The sequence below is a fragment of the Athalia rosae genome, chromosome 1 (assembly GCF_917208135.1).
Source record: "Athalia rosae chromosome 1, iyAthRosa1.1, whole genome shotgun sequence".
In the NCBI taxonomy this organism is placed as follows: domain Eukaryota; kingdom Metazoa; phylum Arthropoda; class Insecta; order Hymenoptera; family Athaliidae; genus Athalia; species Athalia rosae.
The window spans coordinates 30,394,754-30,412,558 of NC_064026.1; the positions used below are offsets into that span (position 1 = coordinate 30,394,754).

A 17,805-nucleotide genomic window follows, 5' to 3' on the forward strand; every position below is an offset into this window, starting at 1 on the left:
GTTGCTGCTGCTCATTCATCAATTCGGCATTCATGAGGGTGTGTTATGGGTAGAGAAACACCCCACTTATGATCGAAAATGATCGCTGGATCACTTGTACGATATGAATAATTATAAGGACGATTTACTGTAATTATTCGCAAATTCTTCTGGCATTTAGAGATTCGAGCGAACACCTATTTTTCAAGATACATATAGGATTTTCAGGATAGACAATATGAATTCTATCTCCAAATAACTACATTTTCATAATTTCAAATTACACGTGTTTAATGTAGATCACAATGCTTATTGTTAGAATAGAATGACTCACATTATTTTGAAATAAAAATTACAAATCACAATGATTTTTGTTCACGAATTTTGCTTCCTGTAAAGGGGCAAACAGGAGATTTGTTCACCGAGGCGCATCTTCTTCCTAAAAGTCTTTTACACTACTTACATGTGCACCACGGGAGCAATGTATTTTTTTTTTCTCAGGTGCACAATACTAATCTATTTTTAATCACATAGCCTTCCCAAGGGAAAAGAAGCTTCTTACTGATAATGAGTCAAACCGACACAGACGGCAGGTTCACACAGATTTTTACGTATTTTTTACAAACTTCAGTATTACGGTCCGAGCCACCATGTCTTCATGTGTGTGGTGATGCCGAAAAATTGGTTTTTAACTTTTGATAATTATCCAACACTATTGGTTAATTGAGGGCTAAAGTATTACGACATGGGCCATTTAAAACTGCTGGAACCGAGTACAACATCAGCATCAATGGTTTCGAATGTCGAATCACCAGTTTTCAGTTGAAGATAATTCATAGATGTAACTCTGGAAATCGATCCTGCGAATTACAGGACTATGCATGATCAAAGTTTGCTCTCGATGTCATCCGTGACCGGTATAGGATTCGTGGCTGCCCATCTCTGCTTGCCAGGTAGCGCTGGCTTTTCGGGTCTTTCATTTAAATTGCGAATGCCGCAAAAGTGATCCTCGATCTCACGCAGGGTTCGACCTTCAGTTTCCGGAAGGATAAAGTATATCACAAGTGACCCGACGAGACCCACCACCGCGTAAAACCAAAAAGTTCCAGCCAACGTTATCCCGTTGACCATGTAAAGGAAAACCTTGTTCACAAGGAACGTACAGACGTACGCGAATGAACTTGAAGCTCCGGATGCTCCACTGCGAACCTGAAATTAATCATTGATTTCATCGTCAAATTGAACGTAGTCGAATCGACGGGTGTTTGTTGGCACTTCACCTGCCTCTGATTGTAAGAAACAATTATTACGTACACTTGGTGCGAAAACTTCGCCGATGAGAATCCAAGGCAGCAGCCTTATTCCTACATGACATAAGAAAGCGGATACGATCAAGGCGTAAGTTGGTAACCAGGCGTGCTCGGTATTCTCAATGGTCCCATGGTCGAGCATTGACTTGTAGATTGCGGCAATGAGATAGCAGGCACTGGTGCCGAGAGTAGAGAATATCGATAATTTCCGTTTTCCCGTAAAGTGTATCAACATCACGCAGGATAAAGTGCCGATGAGTTCGGCAGCGCCGAGTAAGACCGTGGCTGTATACTCGTCTATGGGAGCTTTGAGTTCGGAGAATATGAAGACTGCGAATGTTTGAAGAGCAGCCATTCCTCCGAAATTTCCAACGAAGAACCCCCAGCAGACCAAAAAGAATGGAACGTAGAAGGAACGGTTCGCGTAGGGTTTCCACTTGCTATCACCGGCATCGAGCTCTCCGTTTGCCAACGGTCGTCGAATGGACTCGCAAAGACCGTTGTACTCGTCGTTGACGTGGGATTCGCTCACCCAGCCTCGGAGCCAGCGCAGAGATTTTACGGCTTCGTCGAAACGACCCTTGCCTGAAATTCATCAATCGTTCCAATTACAAGAATTATCGTCACTTGACGGTCACGGAAGTAAAGAAATTATACTAACCGATGAGCCAATGGGGACTTTCAGGAATCATTAGGAGGGAAATGAAGCAGAACGCTGGCAGTGCCATGTTAATCAAGGCGACGGTCCTCCAGTTGGTTAAGCTGCCAGCAAAAAGCTGTATAAACACGCCAAAAATTACGGCAGTCGTCGATGTTGCCGCCAGCATTCCCCTGAGGTGCGGCTGGGTGATTTCTGCAACGTAAGTTAATACCGGAGCCTCGAGCAGACCTCCGGTCAACCCTGTCAACGCGAGGGCGCAGAATAACATTGTGGAATTGTAAGCGTAGTGATAGAGAAGCCAGGCAGCTACGAACGGTCCATTAGCCAGCATCATGGTTTTTCGCCTTCCCAGATACTGCGATATGAAGCCGCTGCCCAGGCAACCCACCGGCACCAAGATCAAATTCATGCTACCTGAAAGCAGTAATGAGCACGGGTATATTCCAGAAGTGGCGAACGAGGATTTTTTACAACGTGGTACTTACTGATCCAGGTCAGTTCCTCGAGCGTGACGAAGATTTCAGGTTCAGGTTTCTGTAATTCTGGAATGAGGATGGTCGAAAAGCCAAGGGTGCAGCCGAACCCGATAAGGAGGAGGTTTTTCGCTGCGACAGCAAGGATTTGAGGAGCCGCCTCTCTCCATTTTGAGATTGGTTCAGTTGGCGAATTTATCGTTCCATTTTTATCACACGGTGTCAACTTTTGACCGTTACTGAAATGGAAATTAACCACACATTAAGTCCATTAAAAATTCGATATAGTATCGTATACCTTTAAATATTAACTGATTCGAATAACAAACTCATCACGATCATAACGAAGATTTGACGTCAACGAATACAAAGCAACTTTCAACACATAGGTATACAGGCCATACTTGTTGTGCCAACATACGTTTTAAATTATCATACGTCGCCTTTTCAACATTTCATCCAACAATTACCGCAGTAGACAATTATCCGTTTCAAAATAAAAATCGCTATATCGAACCGCTCGTGCCGTCAACGCGCCGCATTGGCTAGCCTCGACCTGATCTGTTAAAAAATATTGAGAGAAGGAAAAAACTTTTGTTTCCTTAAAATAAACAAAATTTGCGCCCAAGTAACGGTATTCTAAGTACGACGCTTCGCAGCCTATTCGCGACCCGATGCTTTGCACGGCTACACAACTATGAGGTCACTATACGCTGATAAAGCATTGACTGCACCCGGATAGAAGACAATCAATTGACTTCCTTCTGAAGGAATTGGGCTCGAGGACTCCGTATGACCTTCCTCGTTGCCTGTAACGACCTTTACTTGCCGTATACCTCGAGTAAACCCGTAACAAAAAGACGGAAAAATCCAGGCGTAGTGTCGTTATGCACGTGAGCTTGGAATGGCTTATCGTTAGTAAGAAACCATTGGCGAAACTCTCCTATACGTATTCATAGATCAGCCGTCAACGGATAATTCCCGTATACCTTGGAAGATGATCGAATTTCATTGTCGAGGAGAAATGATTGCATATGATGTTATTAGAGCGACACGATGATATATTTATTCAAGTAACACCTTCGAAACGGCTATGTAGATTGAACAGCACGAGGCGAGAGACGATGACATCGAACGCACGCTATACCCGTTCGTCCGACTTCAGTTCACCTCATTATTTTCTAGTAAATAATTACGGAAAGTACTGGGTGCAGGACGTGGTGTCTCGGTAATCCTAAATTCACAATCTGCAGTCATTAGAATGCAACAGCTAACGTACAATGGATATATGAACGGGTATGAGTGGAATTCCCTGGGTTCAATCAACCGCTACTCTTTGAACCGCAGAGAGCTTACTAGCTGAGGGACATTGCGGGAGTAGCTATTATATCGTAATGATTATTATAGCTGGTTCTGGAAATGCCGTTAATTGAACCATTGGATTGATGCAAATGATATTCATAATCTCCGCATGTGTATATGAGGATCAAGATTTCTGTATCCAATATGTATGTATAATTTTTCTGCAGCTGCAGTCTACAGTTCATTATGGACTAGAATATAGAGACTGAAAAGCGGAATTAAATAAATACCCTTATCAACGTCAATGACCCCTCCAACTAGACTCATTGCGTAATTTCTGTATACTTATAAGACTTGTACGGAAAAACTAATTTTCTTATGTGACGACAAAATTTACATGTAGCCCGCGCACGTGATTATTTATTTCAAGATACGCTCTGGCGATTGATGCGGAGATGACCACTGACCTTAGAGCGGTTCATTATTTATCTACGACGGACCGTATCCGAATAATCCACACCCCACGTACTAGATTCGATAAACTCCGGATTTTACTAATTTATAATTGCCCCCCCCATTATCACTCATACTTTCAGGGCCAAAGGAGCGGAGAGCACGTGCACGCGCGTATGACCATATGTTTTATACGTTACAATCCGACTCGGCTGAACGTCGGTACCTGAAGCCCACTGTTGATTCTATAAAATACGCGATGCAGGCATGACCCATTTCAGAGTTAAGCTTTGGTTCACAAAATGATTGCTGCAACGTTGCAATATTACTCGTCTCTATCAAGACATAATGTGAATTATGTGCATTCAAAGTTGATCAAAAGTCGAACGAGTCTTTATCCAGTAGCATGAGCTTGTAGTGATTTACGAATAGCATCTGATCCCGAAAAATCGTCTAAAACTCAAATTAAGAGAGACAAATCAAGTTAATCTTACCTCACACCGGAATGCATCTTGTTTAATCGGAAATGCAACAGGTTGAATACGATAGAGCCACAACGTGGCGTGCACTACAGGTACAAGAAAATGCTTTCACTCGATGTTTTCACGCGACCGGGACTCAGAAAATCGAACGTCAACCTCAGGTAGCGTACATGTTATATCGGCGAGTCTCCGTGTCATTTTGCAGGTGAATAATAGAAAAAAGTAATCGACATACTCCGACTGGCATACCTGCCCCAGCTTATAATTACGAGCTATACGATTAGACAAACGTGAAAAAATATTTCCAATTATGCGCTCTTCGTCTACGGCTTTCGATTGGCCACGCATGGATGGATCACGTGTATTCATGGAATCGAAAGACTTTTGAACCAATTTCACGATAATACTTATCTATACAATATACGTTTGCCATGCATTGTTAACTGCAGTTGGAATTAAATGAGAAAAAAAAGAAACAGAAAAAAATCGATTAACGGTGAGAAGAAAAATTCTAAAAAATGAAATCAAAAAAAAAAAAACGAGACAGGCATTTAACTTGGAAAAAAAACCGGGATCGTAAAAGGATCAGCTTTATATCGCGCACTCGATGATGAACATTGTCGCTCATCGGCGCGTGATTTATACGTATACCTATAACTTTATAACATTACAAGTCGAGGAAAACCATGGTGGCTCGTGTACGAATAAAATCATATATTCGCCGATTTCGAGAACATAGAATTTGTAATGCGCTCATAATACTCTAAAAACTGCGGATGTTTTCTATTCTGAAGTAAAAACAATAAGCAGTTGACGATAGCGCAAAGATGACTTATCTTTCGCATAGGTATATAGGTAGGTATATCTTTCAGATGTACTCAATCGAGGTTTCGCGTGTCTTTCTTACATCCAAGCATAGAATCCAAGTGATATACACATCACGGCAGCGTCATTGACGAAACTTCGGGATCGTTTGCCTCAAGCTGTAAATGAATGCCTGTGCGTTAAGCTGGTTTATTCTCGAGGGTACTTCGCGCGTGTAATTGACTGGTATATCATAGTTCTTGCAGTCATATTGTTATGTCGAAACCAGTGAGATTTTTATCGCGTTTGCGTGTATCAACGCCGACTATAGTCTACCGTAGAGTCATATGCGTACGGGCAAGGCCTGTCAATTATAGTAGGTAAGTTTTCGAAATTTCCATTCTGTTAGGATTTCCACAACTTGTAACGTGATCAGAGAAAAACTCCCGGAAGTCATCGTCGTCGAGCAAAGTATACGTGGATCCGTTTCGAGATCTTTTCCAATCGAACTTTTTTTTTTGAAAAGAGGTTCAAAAGAATCCACACGTCTCTCAGTTCAGCTATGGTGACTCCATTTCTCATCGCCCGCTACTAGTCGTAGTAATTGCAGCCAAATAAAAATAACGGAAGCACATTTTTCTAACTGCAGAAGCTAACGAAATATCTTATTTGTTCAATAGAAAATTCTTACGGTATATTATTCCAACTTCGGTGGCATCATGTTTTCAGAATTTGATACGACCATACGAAGGTCTAAGTTGATAAAGTGCGACACCATAAAAAAAATTATCTTTAGTGATAAAACGGAATTGCGAATAACATTTTTCTACACGACAACGGAGAGAACGAAAAAACTCACACTCACATCGTAGAGGAACGGGAATTTGGAGTAAAAAATCGCTCAAATTACACCGTGTTCTTTGTTGAAATTTTTGCAAATCAACAGACACAGCTGATCGTATAAGTACAGGTATAATTATTGAAGATATTGGGAATCAGCCGTGGTAATAACGCACAACTTTGCCAAGCATCATTAACGTGTAAAATAGGAAAATAGGAATTCGCCTCTAATCGACATCACGTTCGTGGCGACGTAACCGGAATCACTGACGATGATCGGTCGTTGAGCGTTCATTAATTTAAACTACGGCTCCGTCCAGCATTCTACATTGGTATCGCGTCGTACAACAATTCGTGAACAGTACGGATGTCTTCTCACCTTATGTTATGCTGATCAGTAGCAGAGGATCCCGTCATCTTTTCGGGCTGTGGCTGTTCTACTTCAACGCGAATAATTTCGGTGTCAACGAATCACGCGAAAAAAACGAGAACTTTCAATTTGTTCTTTACATGTTTCCCATACCTCATCTGAATTATATAAAGACGTTACCGAGTGTCTACAGGTAACTGAGGCGGTGTCGATTTGTTAATAGCGTGCGGTGAAAGCAGGGACACGTGATTCGCACTTTGAAAAGGAGAAAAAATTAATTTTTGTGGACAAACTATAGGGCTAATGGATTTTAAATATTGGAACAAATAACTAATGACCGTCTCCTCGTCTGCTGGAGGATATCCCAGATTCGCAGGTTTACTACGATCGCGATCCGCGAGTAGACTGACAGATCGCAACCGCGTACCTAACGTTCTCCACTTCACCTTGTCCAGACTTACTCTCTCTGCTCATTGAAGTCGTATAATGGGTTTTGTAATGATAGCAGTATCACATGGTACTAACTAAAGAGTACAAACTACAGACATTTCCACTTTTGTCTCTTCCCCAACCATCGTATTCATTCCCCCTCCTCAATCTCTCTTTGAGTCTTCTCCCTCTTCATCAATCGAGTCATTATACATTTGAGGTGAACAATGAGGTGATTGCAAAATGTTGAGTCCCCGTGCTTTTCCAGATGAAAAATCTCAACGTGCTATCATACTGATTCTCTGTCATATGTATTTGGTGTATCACCCATAGTAACCCATAAGTAACTGAACTGACGGATTGAATATAGGTAATCATGATTCGTTATGGTTTCCTCCCAATTCAGTTTTTCTGTTAGTAAAAGATTTCAATTGGTCCAGATTACCATCAGGTTATTCTCGAAAGTATATAGAAATTAAAAGTTATTCGTATATGACGTGTCGCCACTTTCGAAACACTCCTAAGGTGCGAATTCATACCACATGCACGACGAACAGGAATCATGTTTTTCGATTTGAAATTTGACGAATCGACGCATTCGTTGGAATAGGGAACCACTGATTGGTGAAAACGCGTAAGGATTCGATAAGTGATAAAGAATATAAATTTTGAAGATCCGAGGTCACTACGCAACGGGATTCAGAAATTAATTCCTCAATCTTTTTTCGTCTACTTATAGTTGTGTGAGCAGAAGGAACTAGCTGTATAATTATATTGACGGGCATTGCTGGCCGTCCATATAAGGAATATATCAGGTCGAACAGTTCGCAAATATATTTTGGATTATTCATCCTCAAATTTTTACTTATCGATAAGTTCACTGCAGACGTGGTCTGCGTAAATATTATTTATGACTCTTATTGTTGACAGCTTTTTTTTTTGATGATGTATAGAAAAATAATTGTCGCCGCAAATGGGCTTACATACATACATGTATGTATAGGTATACACATAAGGCTAATATTGAGGTCTGGCGTGCACGCAATAAGGCCATGATTCGGTGGATCTTACAATTAAATTGCGGCAAAAAATTTTAATGAGATAAAAATGACGGACATAAAGTTGGCAGAAATTTCGCGCAGAGAATATCAAAGTCAGAAGCAGAAGAACTGTAGATTGCTATAATGGGCTCGAGACTGAGATGACAATCGCGACGAACGTATGCATGTTTCGTTCAATATGCATTCCGGATGAGACGGATCGTTATCGATTGTTGACAGATTGTTGTTGTGTAAACTGTTATCCGCCATACCATCGAGCATCACATTATTTTTCCCCCATGTAAGTTCTTATTGACGTACTGTACTCGTCATGGCATTCCTAAGTCCAATATATGACCCCGAACGGTTGGCAGAGCTCCCATAAGCGGTCTAAACCTTTCGACGGTATTACAACTTCAAGCACTTTCATTTCCATATCCCTGGGCCACCGTGATCAACTGAAAGAATAGTTATTACATTGCTGTAAGCAAACGCTGGCTGAACCAGTTGATTTTATTTTTTCCTATTACCATCTATCACCAGTATCAGACGCAATTAGAATCAGGAACAGTCTGATTTAATTGAAAAGAGAATCCGGAAATTCAGTAGGTTTTTCTTACTTCCATGAACATTCTTTAGAATATGACCATAAGAATCCAATGACTGTTGACTAATTATCATCGCTACGTTACAATCAGGTTTCCGCACGGTTCAAGTCCGGGGAATTCTACCTCATCTTCACGCGCAATTTTCTCGTGATTGGCGGCTTAAAAACCAAAGAAAAAAAATTAAACAAAGTTGATTGTCGGTTATCGACGACCTGTAGTAACATTTGTTTACGATAACACGCGACTTCAAATTATTTTTTCGAGATTCGTGTTTTGTCTGCGCTGAAACAAATCATTCGTGTATAAGTCGTATAGTACTTGAAATTTATATTCAATTGCAAGTACGATACTGAAGAATAAATTTATTCACTACATAACGAAGCGGTTTTTTAAAAAGATAGCACCGTTTTATTTTCAATCTTGTAGACTGACAGACGATACGTAAAATGTAATCTGAAATGTACGATTCGTTAAATTCTTATATTTCACGCGGACTGCTGCCAAAATAATTAAAGTTATCGATAAACCATAGTACTAAGTGAATGATTAACTAGTCTTCTGTAAGGTCGAGCTTGCCGGTCTCTGCGATACTACTACGGTAATTAATAATTGTTTGTGAACAATAAAACTCTGCAACGTGATTTTGCCATAGTGACGTACCGAAATCAGTAATCGTTATTATCATTATTGATTAATCCAACGATTGAATGACGGTATGAAGTTTTTTTTTTTAGCTACCGAGCTTTTTGGATGACCTTATGTCTCTAGAGGTGCGAAGAAGAAAGACTCCAATCTATCCGCAGGTGAGGAATGGTTGGGGACTCTCGGGCGGGTTATAATAATATTGTCATTAGGTAATAACGATAATTTATTAAGACCGACGAAATTACAATTAGAAATGTCTTACATCGTATCATCTAAATTATTTAAATAAATTATAAAAGTTACGCAGATTAGTCAACTGTTAATTTATGTACATACAAATTCATGTAACAACACTGCGCGGTGCAGGCATTGTGGCTGTGATCTGCGATACATACGCATACCTGCCTAAGGTAGGTAGGCAAAACTGCGAGATATATTATATCAAATTGTTTTTCTCTAATATCCAAGTCATTACATACCTATGTATGTATATATATTATTTCGATTTGCAGATTTGTAACATTCCATACTCTATACATTAATATACAGCATTACAAGGTATATTTTGGTCACACGCTCCGTGAATCATTTGAAACAAAATCATGTGATATTACATCTTCCTTTCATACATCTTGTGATTCGTCTTGTATATTTACATGTAGATATGTACCATACCCCCGGCTGCGTAGAAAGACCGGCTGTTCCGAATTCGACTTGAGAAACCTGCTATTCTAACATATTTCAAATGCGAAATGGCCGGTTTTTCGAACAGGATTAGAAAAAGCGGGTTTTTCAATACAGTCGTTGATAGATACTATAGGTGTGTATGCATCCCACCAATACCTATTTACAGGTGACATCTATTGAAAATGGTCATTACAGTAATAATAAGCAGAATAATGATAGTGATGATGACGTTATTAATAATATTAATAATGATCATGATCATGATAACGATAATGATTATGACAATAATAATTAAAATTATAATAATGTCAACAGTAATAATAACAACAATAAAAGCGATGGTTTGCGTTACTGTTCGTAACATATTTGTTACAGTTACTCATAATATTATTATTCAGTCTACAATTGCACATACTGAGATCTGACGGTTCACATATTTATATCAGCTTCTATGTCTCAGATCTCGATGGGATCATTAGTGTAGAATGTAATTATGTTCTTCAACATTGTACGCGGTTTGAAAAAAATATATATAAGTTGCGTATCGTAAGAACAGTAAAAAATTAAGTCCTTGAACATATTCAATTTGAATTTACTAACTTGTCAGGCATAAATCACAGATTCGATTCAATTGCTGAACAAATAGAGAAACGATTCCTTTGAAACTGTAATACTAGATTCGATAGGTTACACCGTTTCATATGATCTTATGTACAACTTGAGATCGAAACACAAGAGGCACAACTATACACAGTACACACAACGGGGGGAATATTTATGGGAAAAATGCATAATCGAAGGCACTCGTGTCATGTAGATTAATTAGATTTGATACGAAGGAACTAATAAAAATTATGTGCCTGACTCTGTACAACGGGGAATATTATAGGGTCAGAATGAAACCTCGTACGTTCCCGAATTCACGGTGTCATAGATTCTTGTTTCTTTCAGGAATGCGAGAAGATACACGTTCTATCACACAATTTCCAAAGAATGGGTCAATTGAGTAAAATCAATCTATCAATCGTTAAAAAAATTGTTTCTGAAAATATGATTTCATTTCATCGTTTTTTTACTCTTTTCTACTCTCATACTTCGTATTTTCTTTCCTCCTGGTCGATGACCATATGTTCAAACACGACAAATGAGGTTGGCATGCTAGAAGTCGGTTTTTCATAGATAGAAAAAAAAAGGGTGAGACCATAGAAAGTCCGTTAGCTAACTTGTGAAATAGGAGAGACTGAGCTTGGTTAAACTGGATTTGTCTTCCAACATCTAGCAACGCTGTGTGTGTCATTCTCATATGAAACGCTGTACGATTTCGCACAAACGAACTTGATATGCATGCGCACACTCCACATACATACTGCATCTTACCCAAATCATTCCACTTTGTCCGAGACCAGAGGGAATCTGACTATCCGTAATTGTCGACTGAAATCGCAAACCACACTGTCTCTGACGGCGACCATTTGCTTAACAAAGACGGAACTGTCTTTGTGTCCCAGCCTTACTTCTCGAACAGCTTCACCTGTTCTCACATCCCACACGACCAGGCATCCCTAGAAATAGAATACATTATACTCAGATGAGAGACGACTGAAACCTATGCATTCGTTATCGTTGTAAAGAAACATCAAGTTAGGGAAAAATATGTATGAAAAAATTTGTAAGACCTATACCTGGTTACTTGTAATGAGGAGATGATGCGTCAGCATAACTAATTGAGGACTGTAGGCAGCCCTGTGGGCCGGAAGGGCATGTAACAAATGTCCTTGGAACCTTTCCCAAACGCAGAGCCGTTCATCAGTTCCTATACTGATAACATAGGATGCTGAACATGTTATTGCAGCAATGGCTCCATCATGCGCTTGTGTACTATACATGCACGCGCCTGAAAAAATATTGTGAAATTATTTGCAATGAAAATTGAATACGTTATCTGTGGGAATGGAAAACAAAATCGTTTATTCTTGATTGTATCACTGTGATACAATACAAAACGTTTGTCATCAACTTCACAATATTCGGTACAACCAAATCTTCCTACCAGTTAACAAGTCCCAGACACACAATAAGCCATCCTGAGATCCACTCCCAGAAGTCATGGGGCTGACTCTGTCAATAAAGAGGCACGATATTGGCCCGCAATGACCGTGCAACGTATACAAGGGTAATTGATCTTCTAATCTGGATCAGATCAATAAAATGTTTCAGTTTCATGTTGGGGGTTGGCAAACCGTTTTGATCGAATACGAACACTCCACAAACCTGTATACTTTGAGGGTATGGTCCTGACTACCTGTTAGAACCCTGCCACCTTCGCTGTCGAGAACTGTGATAGGCTGTTGATGCGCTCTGTGTGAGCCGATTTTCATGCAGCGTAAATTATCTTTAGTTGCCATGAAATTATTCATGTCCATCGGTGACCCAGCGCTGCGCGTTCTTGTGTGTGCTACAAGAATAAAGAAAGAGCGAATGCTTCGTTAGGAGCAAACAAAAACGTCTTATATTTGTTGAAACATGCAAATCACCCTACTTCTCCTGTATGACGTTGTAGACCAATCCATATGTTGCCCTCTGTTATAAATTTCGAGCTGTAAAAAGTCCAAAGACCCATTCAATTTAGCTGCTACTACCCTGTTGCCAATGAATTTGATCGCCGATATTCCAAGTCCCGATCCATCATCAAACATACACTAAAATTTAAGTGTTAAGATCATGAGTGGACATGAAATTTTCACTGAAAGAATCACGGCAAACTATGGTATACCTTAAGCAAACCTGTCGTTCCTTCCCAGAACTCCAAGCTCCCATTAGCACAGCCAACTACAATGAGATTTTCTTGATAATCAATACACCATATAGGTGAAACATTGTGTGAAAGAATTTGTACTGTTCTGTCAGTACCCAGAGAAGTCACACTTCCAGTCAATTCATTTTTTTTCAACCTATTAGCGCAGGACGCCAAACGTTCTGAACTTTCGGACTTTTGAATTTCATCAATTGATTTCCTATGTTCCTCAAATAGCTGCCTGTACTGATCACCGAAGTCAAAACCTTGCTCATAATTTTTTTGAACCGGAGAATACTTCATTGTGGAAAAGTTGGTATTTATAGTTGATCGTAGATCCGGAAAATCGAAACTGTTGTCTACGCTTCGTCGCAGCCTCTGCTTTTCAGGACTGTACTCCTTTATTTGATATTCATAATCCAGTGAAGAACTGGGCGAGTGTCTGATATCATATGGAACACATTCATTTCGTTTTCGCATGTGCATTCCGCTTGAAGTTGAATAAAGTCCAAATGAATTTGCAATTTCCATTTCTCCCCGAGACGGTGGAGAGCCACTTTCATAGTCTGACATCAATTCATCGGAATCTGGAATTGTCTGGCTCGAATCCTTCAAGGAATTGCTAAAGAACTGCTTTCGATCTACGTGGGCAACTTGTTCGCCTGATATCGAATCCCAAATCCTAATATGTCCAGCTAAGCACACACTGGCTATTGTGTTGCCATCCGTCGCAATACATTCTACCTCTTGCGTATGACCTTCCAGAACTAACGGTACAGCTTCCATTACAAGCTGAGTAACAGAATCATTCGACTTTTCTTGCTGGTGCCAACTTGCTCGCCATTCTGCATAATTCCTACTGCATACGCAACGATAGAGAACGACCATTGTGTATGCTACAACGATAACGCTGACCAAACACAAAAGGGCAGCAAGAAATATTTCCATGGGACTTGAAGGAATAAAGGGAGCATTGAAACCCCGTCCTTCGGATCTAGTCGGTACTTCGATATCTGAAATAATTAACGTCCTAAATATTAGATTCAGAAAATAACATCAGCAGTTCAGTGGTAGAAGTAGTTTCAGTCATGAGCTGTACAATAAAACCAAGATTTCATAACCAATATTCTATACCTTGCTATTCGCATTGTCTGATTACATAATATTCAATGTTAAAATGGTTGCATATTTACCAGAAAAATCTAAGGGGTCAAGAGCAGCAGTTGCAAGGCTCTGCCATTGGAATTGTTGCACATCATTTGGATTGCTAATTTGTTTGGCCAGTTGCGGACTTACAGCATGAGATAGTTTGATTGTAGGAAGAATTGTTATTTGTTCCCCAGCTAATGAAATGTTGTACAGTGAAAGAATAGAAGGCCAATGGTACAATGATAGTCGATTCCATGGAGGAAAGTCCAGTGGCCGCAATTTGTTTAACTCTTCAGTAATATTGTTGGACAATGGATTCTAAGAAATATATCCATATTGGAAATTAATCATCCCAAACTTTGCTTTTTTAAGTTTCATGTTTCAAAAAATACCGTTACCTGATCACTTAGATGATTTGGTGGAAGCGTAGAGGATGCTGTAACTACAGGTTTCATGGTGTTGAATTCAATGTAATTATCTAAAGTTTGTGGCCTATCTATAGTGTAACCATCTACATCAGCTTCGCTTTTCAATGGATCACTCAATCGGATAACGTGTTCAACGATTCCAGAATTGTATATGATCATACTAATCCAAACGACCATCCAAACCATAAATGCCCTTTGAAAAATTCTCGTTCTTGCCCAAAAATGTACAAGTCTCAAACGTTTCGGTATCTTTACCAGTGTTGGGGTGTTCTGAGTATTTGGAGCAACAATATTCGTTGGTCCATTGTTACTCAAACCATTCAATCTAGGGTGAGATTTAGAACGAAAGATATTTCCGTTCTTATTTGACAAAGTTGTGAATTGCTGTTTGCGCATTGTTGGGACATTTGGCATATGAAACCTAGATGTGTCGCTGGATAATTCCATTCTCCTGATATCTATTGCAAGGATGGTAGAGAAAAATACCATTTGCAAGAAGAAGTCATTCAATAAGCCGACAATTGCAAAAATACAGAATTCTTGAATCGCAGGAACAAAAGTAAACAATCCAATTGTCAGAATAGTAACCTCGGTCAGTAAATTTTTAGTAATAGACCATCCCTCTTTGGATAATCCCTGAGCAACCCGGATCTTTACATCCAAATGAGCTGGTATGCTAACTACACTTTTAGTCAATACTAGAACATTTTCTAATCCAACAATCAGAACTAAATAAGGAAATACTTCCTTTCCACTCAAGCTCAGGGTCAGACCAAAAAAGAAGCATAATCCAACGCTCATTAGTAGGGAAGCAATAACAGTGACACTTGCGCTGAATGCCATTCCAATTTTTGATTTAACGAGCTCAATTTTACGCACAGAAAAGTAAACGTACAGAAATAACGCGAAAAATGTCATGACTAGAGGGAAAAGATCTGAGTAATTGAATTCTCCGGGATAAAATATATGCAATGTTTCATCTATAGGTAATGCATAAGAAGTATTTGTATCTTGTGATTGATGCAGTGGATAGTAAGTGGCTAATCTCTGATTTAATCCTTTTATGAATCTGAAACATCATCAGTAAACAATATTGTAGTAGCAACTCATGAAACTTTTCAACGTAGTTGCTCAACTTACTGAGGTTCGTATTCTTTGAAGACAATAGTTACAGCAAACTGCAAGATCCGCTGACGAACACGGATAGGATAACGCTTTATTCCAGTTTCTTTCAAGCTCATACCAAACATTATCTCTGCCAGGCTTATCTTGCTCTTTTGAAGATTCTGTGCAAACATATAGTTTGATATATGTAATTGATATGAATAATTGGCATCAACTAATCAACAAATCGAGAAAAAAAAGGTGAATGTCAATCTATAATCACCTGATAAGTATAAATTGTGCCAATCAGATTTGTGTCATGATTGAATAGTTCAATACTTTGTTGCCACAAATTGGCAGGAGATAACACCAGGCAGCTGTACTCTGGTAAAACATCAGGCTTTTTTGAGTTTCTCCTTTTGACAGCTTCCACATGAAGGCATACTTGGTCAAGGGTCTTGAGCCTGTAGAGTTCAGAGTTTACTTAATTTTCTACATAATTTCTTCTGTCGGTGACAAGAGAATTTGCCTAACTTCATCATCCTCACGTTTCTGGGTCTTGGTAGTTCCGGATGATCTCTAACAAATTAAAGATCTCATACAGAGGTCCTCTGAAGGCATCAGTTAAAGTCAGATCGTCTCTCCATGGTATAACACCCACGCGTAGTAATACTTGCTGAACGTATAGTGCTGGACTATGTGAACCATTTATGGGCACCTCTGTATGATTTATAACTGTGCGTGGGGCATTCCCTGGCATGGGAAGATTTACCAGAGGATAGCTGAAGATAGGTAGAAATAATTGAGTTCTAAGACACTCTGAAAATTGTATACCAAGTTGTACAGAACATCTTAAAAGATGATCAAGAATTTACTGACCAACAAATAAGAATGACAGATATTGCCAACGAAATGACAGCAATGGGATGTGAAGAGCAAAATAGGCCATGGGCATAATAGAGCCCTGCCACTCTATCTGGCAGGCTACGGGACATCTCACATCAGGACCACCTCATCAACATGTCCTGCTCAAAGAACATTGTTTGCCATTAATCGAAAGACAAATAAAACTGTCACTGTTTGCTCAATCTCTAGTTTGATGAACGGAATGAAGTTCAACAATTTCTTACTCACCAACGTTGAAACGGAATATTCTTTTATGTCAAAAGGGCAGAAATTAGAAAGGTAGTCGATAGTTGTGGGAAAAAATCAAAATTTGGAGCAAGTAAACATACGCTGCATTTTTTGATAAATCTCCTATTCCGAATTGCGCAATTGACCTTGGATTGGCAAGTTTATAACGTCTTACAGAAATTAAAAATAACTCTCGGCGTAGAGAATTACACCGTGGTATTTCCGTGGAAGCTGGTGAAAGGTTATGTTTGCAATGTGGTTATGTTATGTTGTTTTGGAGATGGATGTATAGAAGGAATAGGGTGGTTGACAGCCGTAGTTGGGACAGTATAATATGAGTGACGACTGTTCTTGTCTGAAATCCGATGTTCACAACCAAAGTTCAAAAAACTATGGTAAAGAGCCACTGCGCACTTATGTCACTCCGAGTATTCCACACGTGGTTTTAAAATGATCGCACACCACAGATCACTAATTGTGAAGCCTCGAGATCATCGACTGCACGTAGTCACCAGTTGATGAATGACAAACAGAACCTGGGATATTCAAGTAAAACTTTTCACTAGGTATATGCGCTGCAACGACTAGACCTGGTTAGTCGCTTCAAAGTGCACGATTCAAGTTGCTCCAACTCACACCACGCACGACATGGAGTAACGGCGGATAAAAGAACACACACTCATTTGACTCTACTGTGAACTGTGAACGCACCTACAGCCTACTCAACACACGTCATGCGGGCACAACCGCAAATGTATTTTTAAACGCTTCGGATTCGGCGGTAAGCCTTGCTGACAACAACTCGTTCCAAGCAGAGCTCTAAATAATGGCTCTCTTGCTCCGTCATCGACAGATATCTTTATGCCTTCAAATAGATGCTCATTAAAGGCTCTTGAGCTCTCCTGCCCCCCGATTGAAATGAATAATTTTGCGAATAAATGTGACCAGACTCTTTTCTCATGGACTGAAATCTTCAGTCAACGTTTTACCAGACCAGAATCCAGACGTTATCAAGGCTTAGGAAAGGGCTCGGTCGGTTGAGCACTACAATTATGATGGATTCATAGGCAATTCATATGCCACTTTGGTGCGATTATTACGTTGAAGGACATT

The 17,805-nt window shown here is 39.7% G+C and overlaps 2 protein-coding genes across 4 annotated transcripts; both read right to left on the minus strand.

Moving 5' to 3' along the window:
- Nucleotides 1-603: 603 nt before the first annotated feature.
- On the minus strand, nt 604-7,129 carry LOC105683670 (facilitated trehalose transporter Tret1). 2 transcript variants are annotated; one of them, XM_012396427.3, is made up of 5 exons: nt 6,684-7,129; nt 2,436-2,662; nt 1,951-2,364; nt 1,294-1,874; nt 604-1,188 (listed from the first exon to the last, which is right to left on the minus strand). In XM_012396427.3, the coding sequence occupies exons 1-5, from the start codon at nt 6,719-6,721 to the stop codon at nt 865-867; spliced, it is 1,584 nt and encodes a 527-aa protein (XP_012251850.2). In that variant the 5' UTR covers nt 6,722-7,129; the 3' UTR covers nt 604-864. The 2 variants fall into 2 exon arrangements, with proteins under 2 accessions (XP_012251850.2, XP_012251852.2); XM_012396429.2 differs by lacking the exon at nt 6,684-7,129 and adding an exon at nt 4,673-5,079.
- Nucleotides 7,130-9,601: 2,472 nt separating this feature from the next.
- On the minus strand, nt 9,602-17,535 carry LOC105683787 (sterol regulatory element-binding protein cleavage-activating protein). 2 transcript variants are annotated; one of them, XM_012396680.3, is made up of 13 exons: nt 16,693-17,535; nt 16,438-16,583; nt 16,107-16,340; nt 15,842-16,022; nt 15,595-15,740; nt 14,425-15,523; nt 14,071-14,344; nt 12,857-13,890; nt 12,623-12,782; nt 12,355-12,538; nt 12,134-12,273; nt 11,766-11,977; nt 9,602-11,645 (listed from the first exon to the last, which is right to left on the minus strand). In XM_012396680.3, exons 2-13 carry the CDS (start codon nt 16,551-16,553, stop codon nt 11,466-11,468), a joined length of 3,960 nt encoding a protein of 1,319 aa, XP_012252103.2. In that variant the 5' UTR covers nt 16,554-16,583; nt 16,693-17,535; the 3' UTR covers nt 9,602-11,465. The 2 variants fall into 2 exon arrangements, with proteins under 2 accessions (XP_012252103.2, XP_012252105.2); XM_012396682.3 differs by lacking the exons at nt 16,438-16,583; nt 16,693-17,535 and having other exon boundaries at nt 16,093-16,248.
- Between the last annotated feature and the right edge of the window lie 270 nt (nt 17,536-17,805).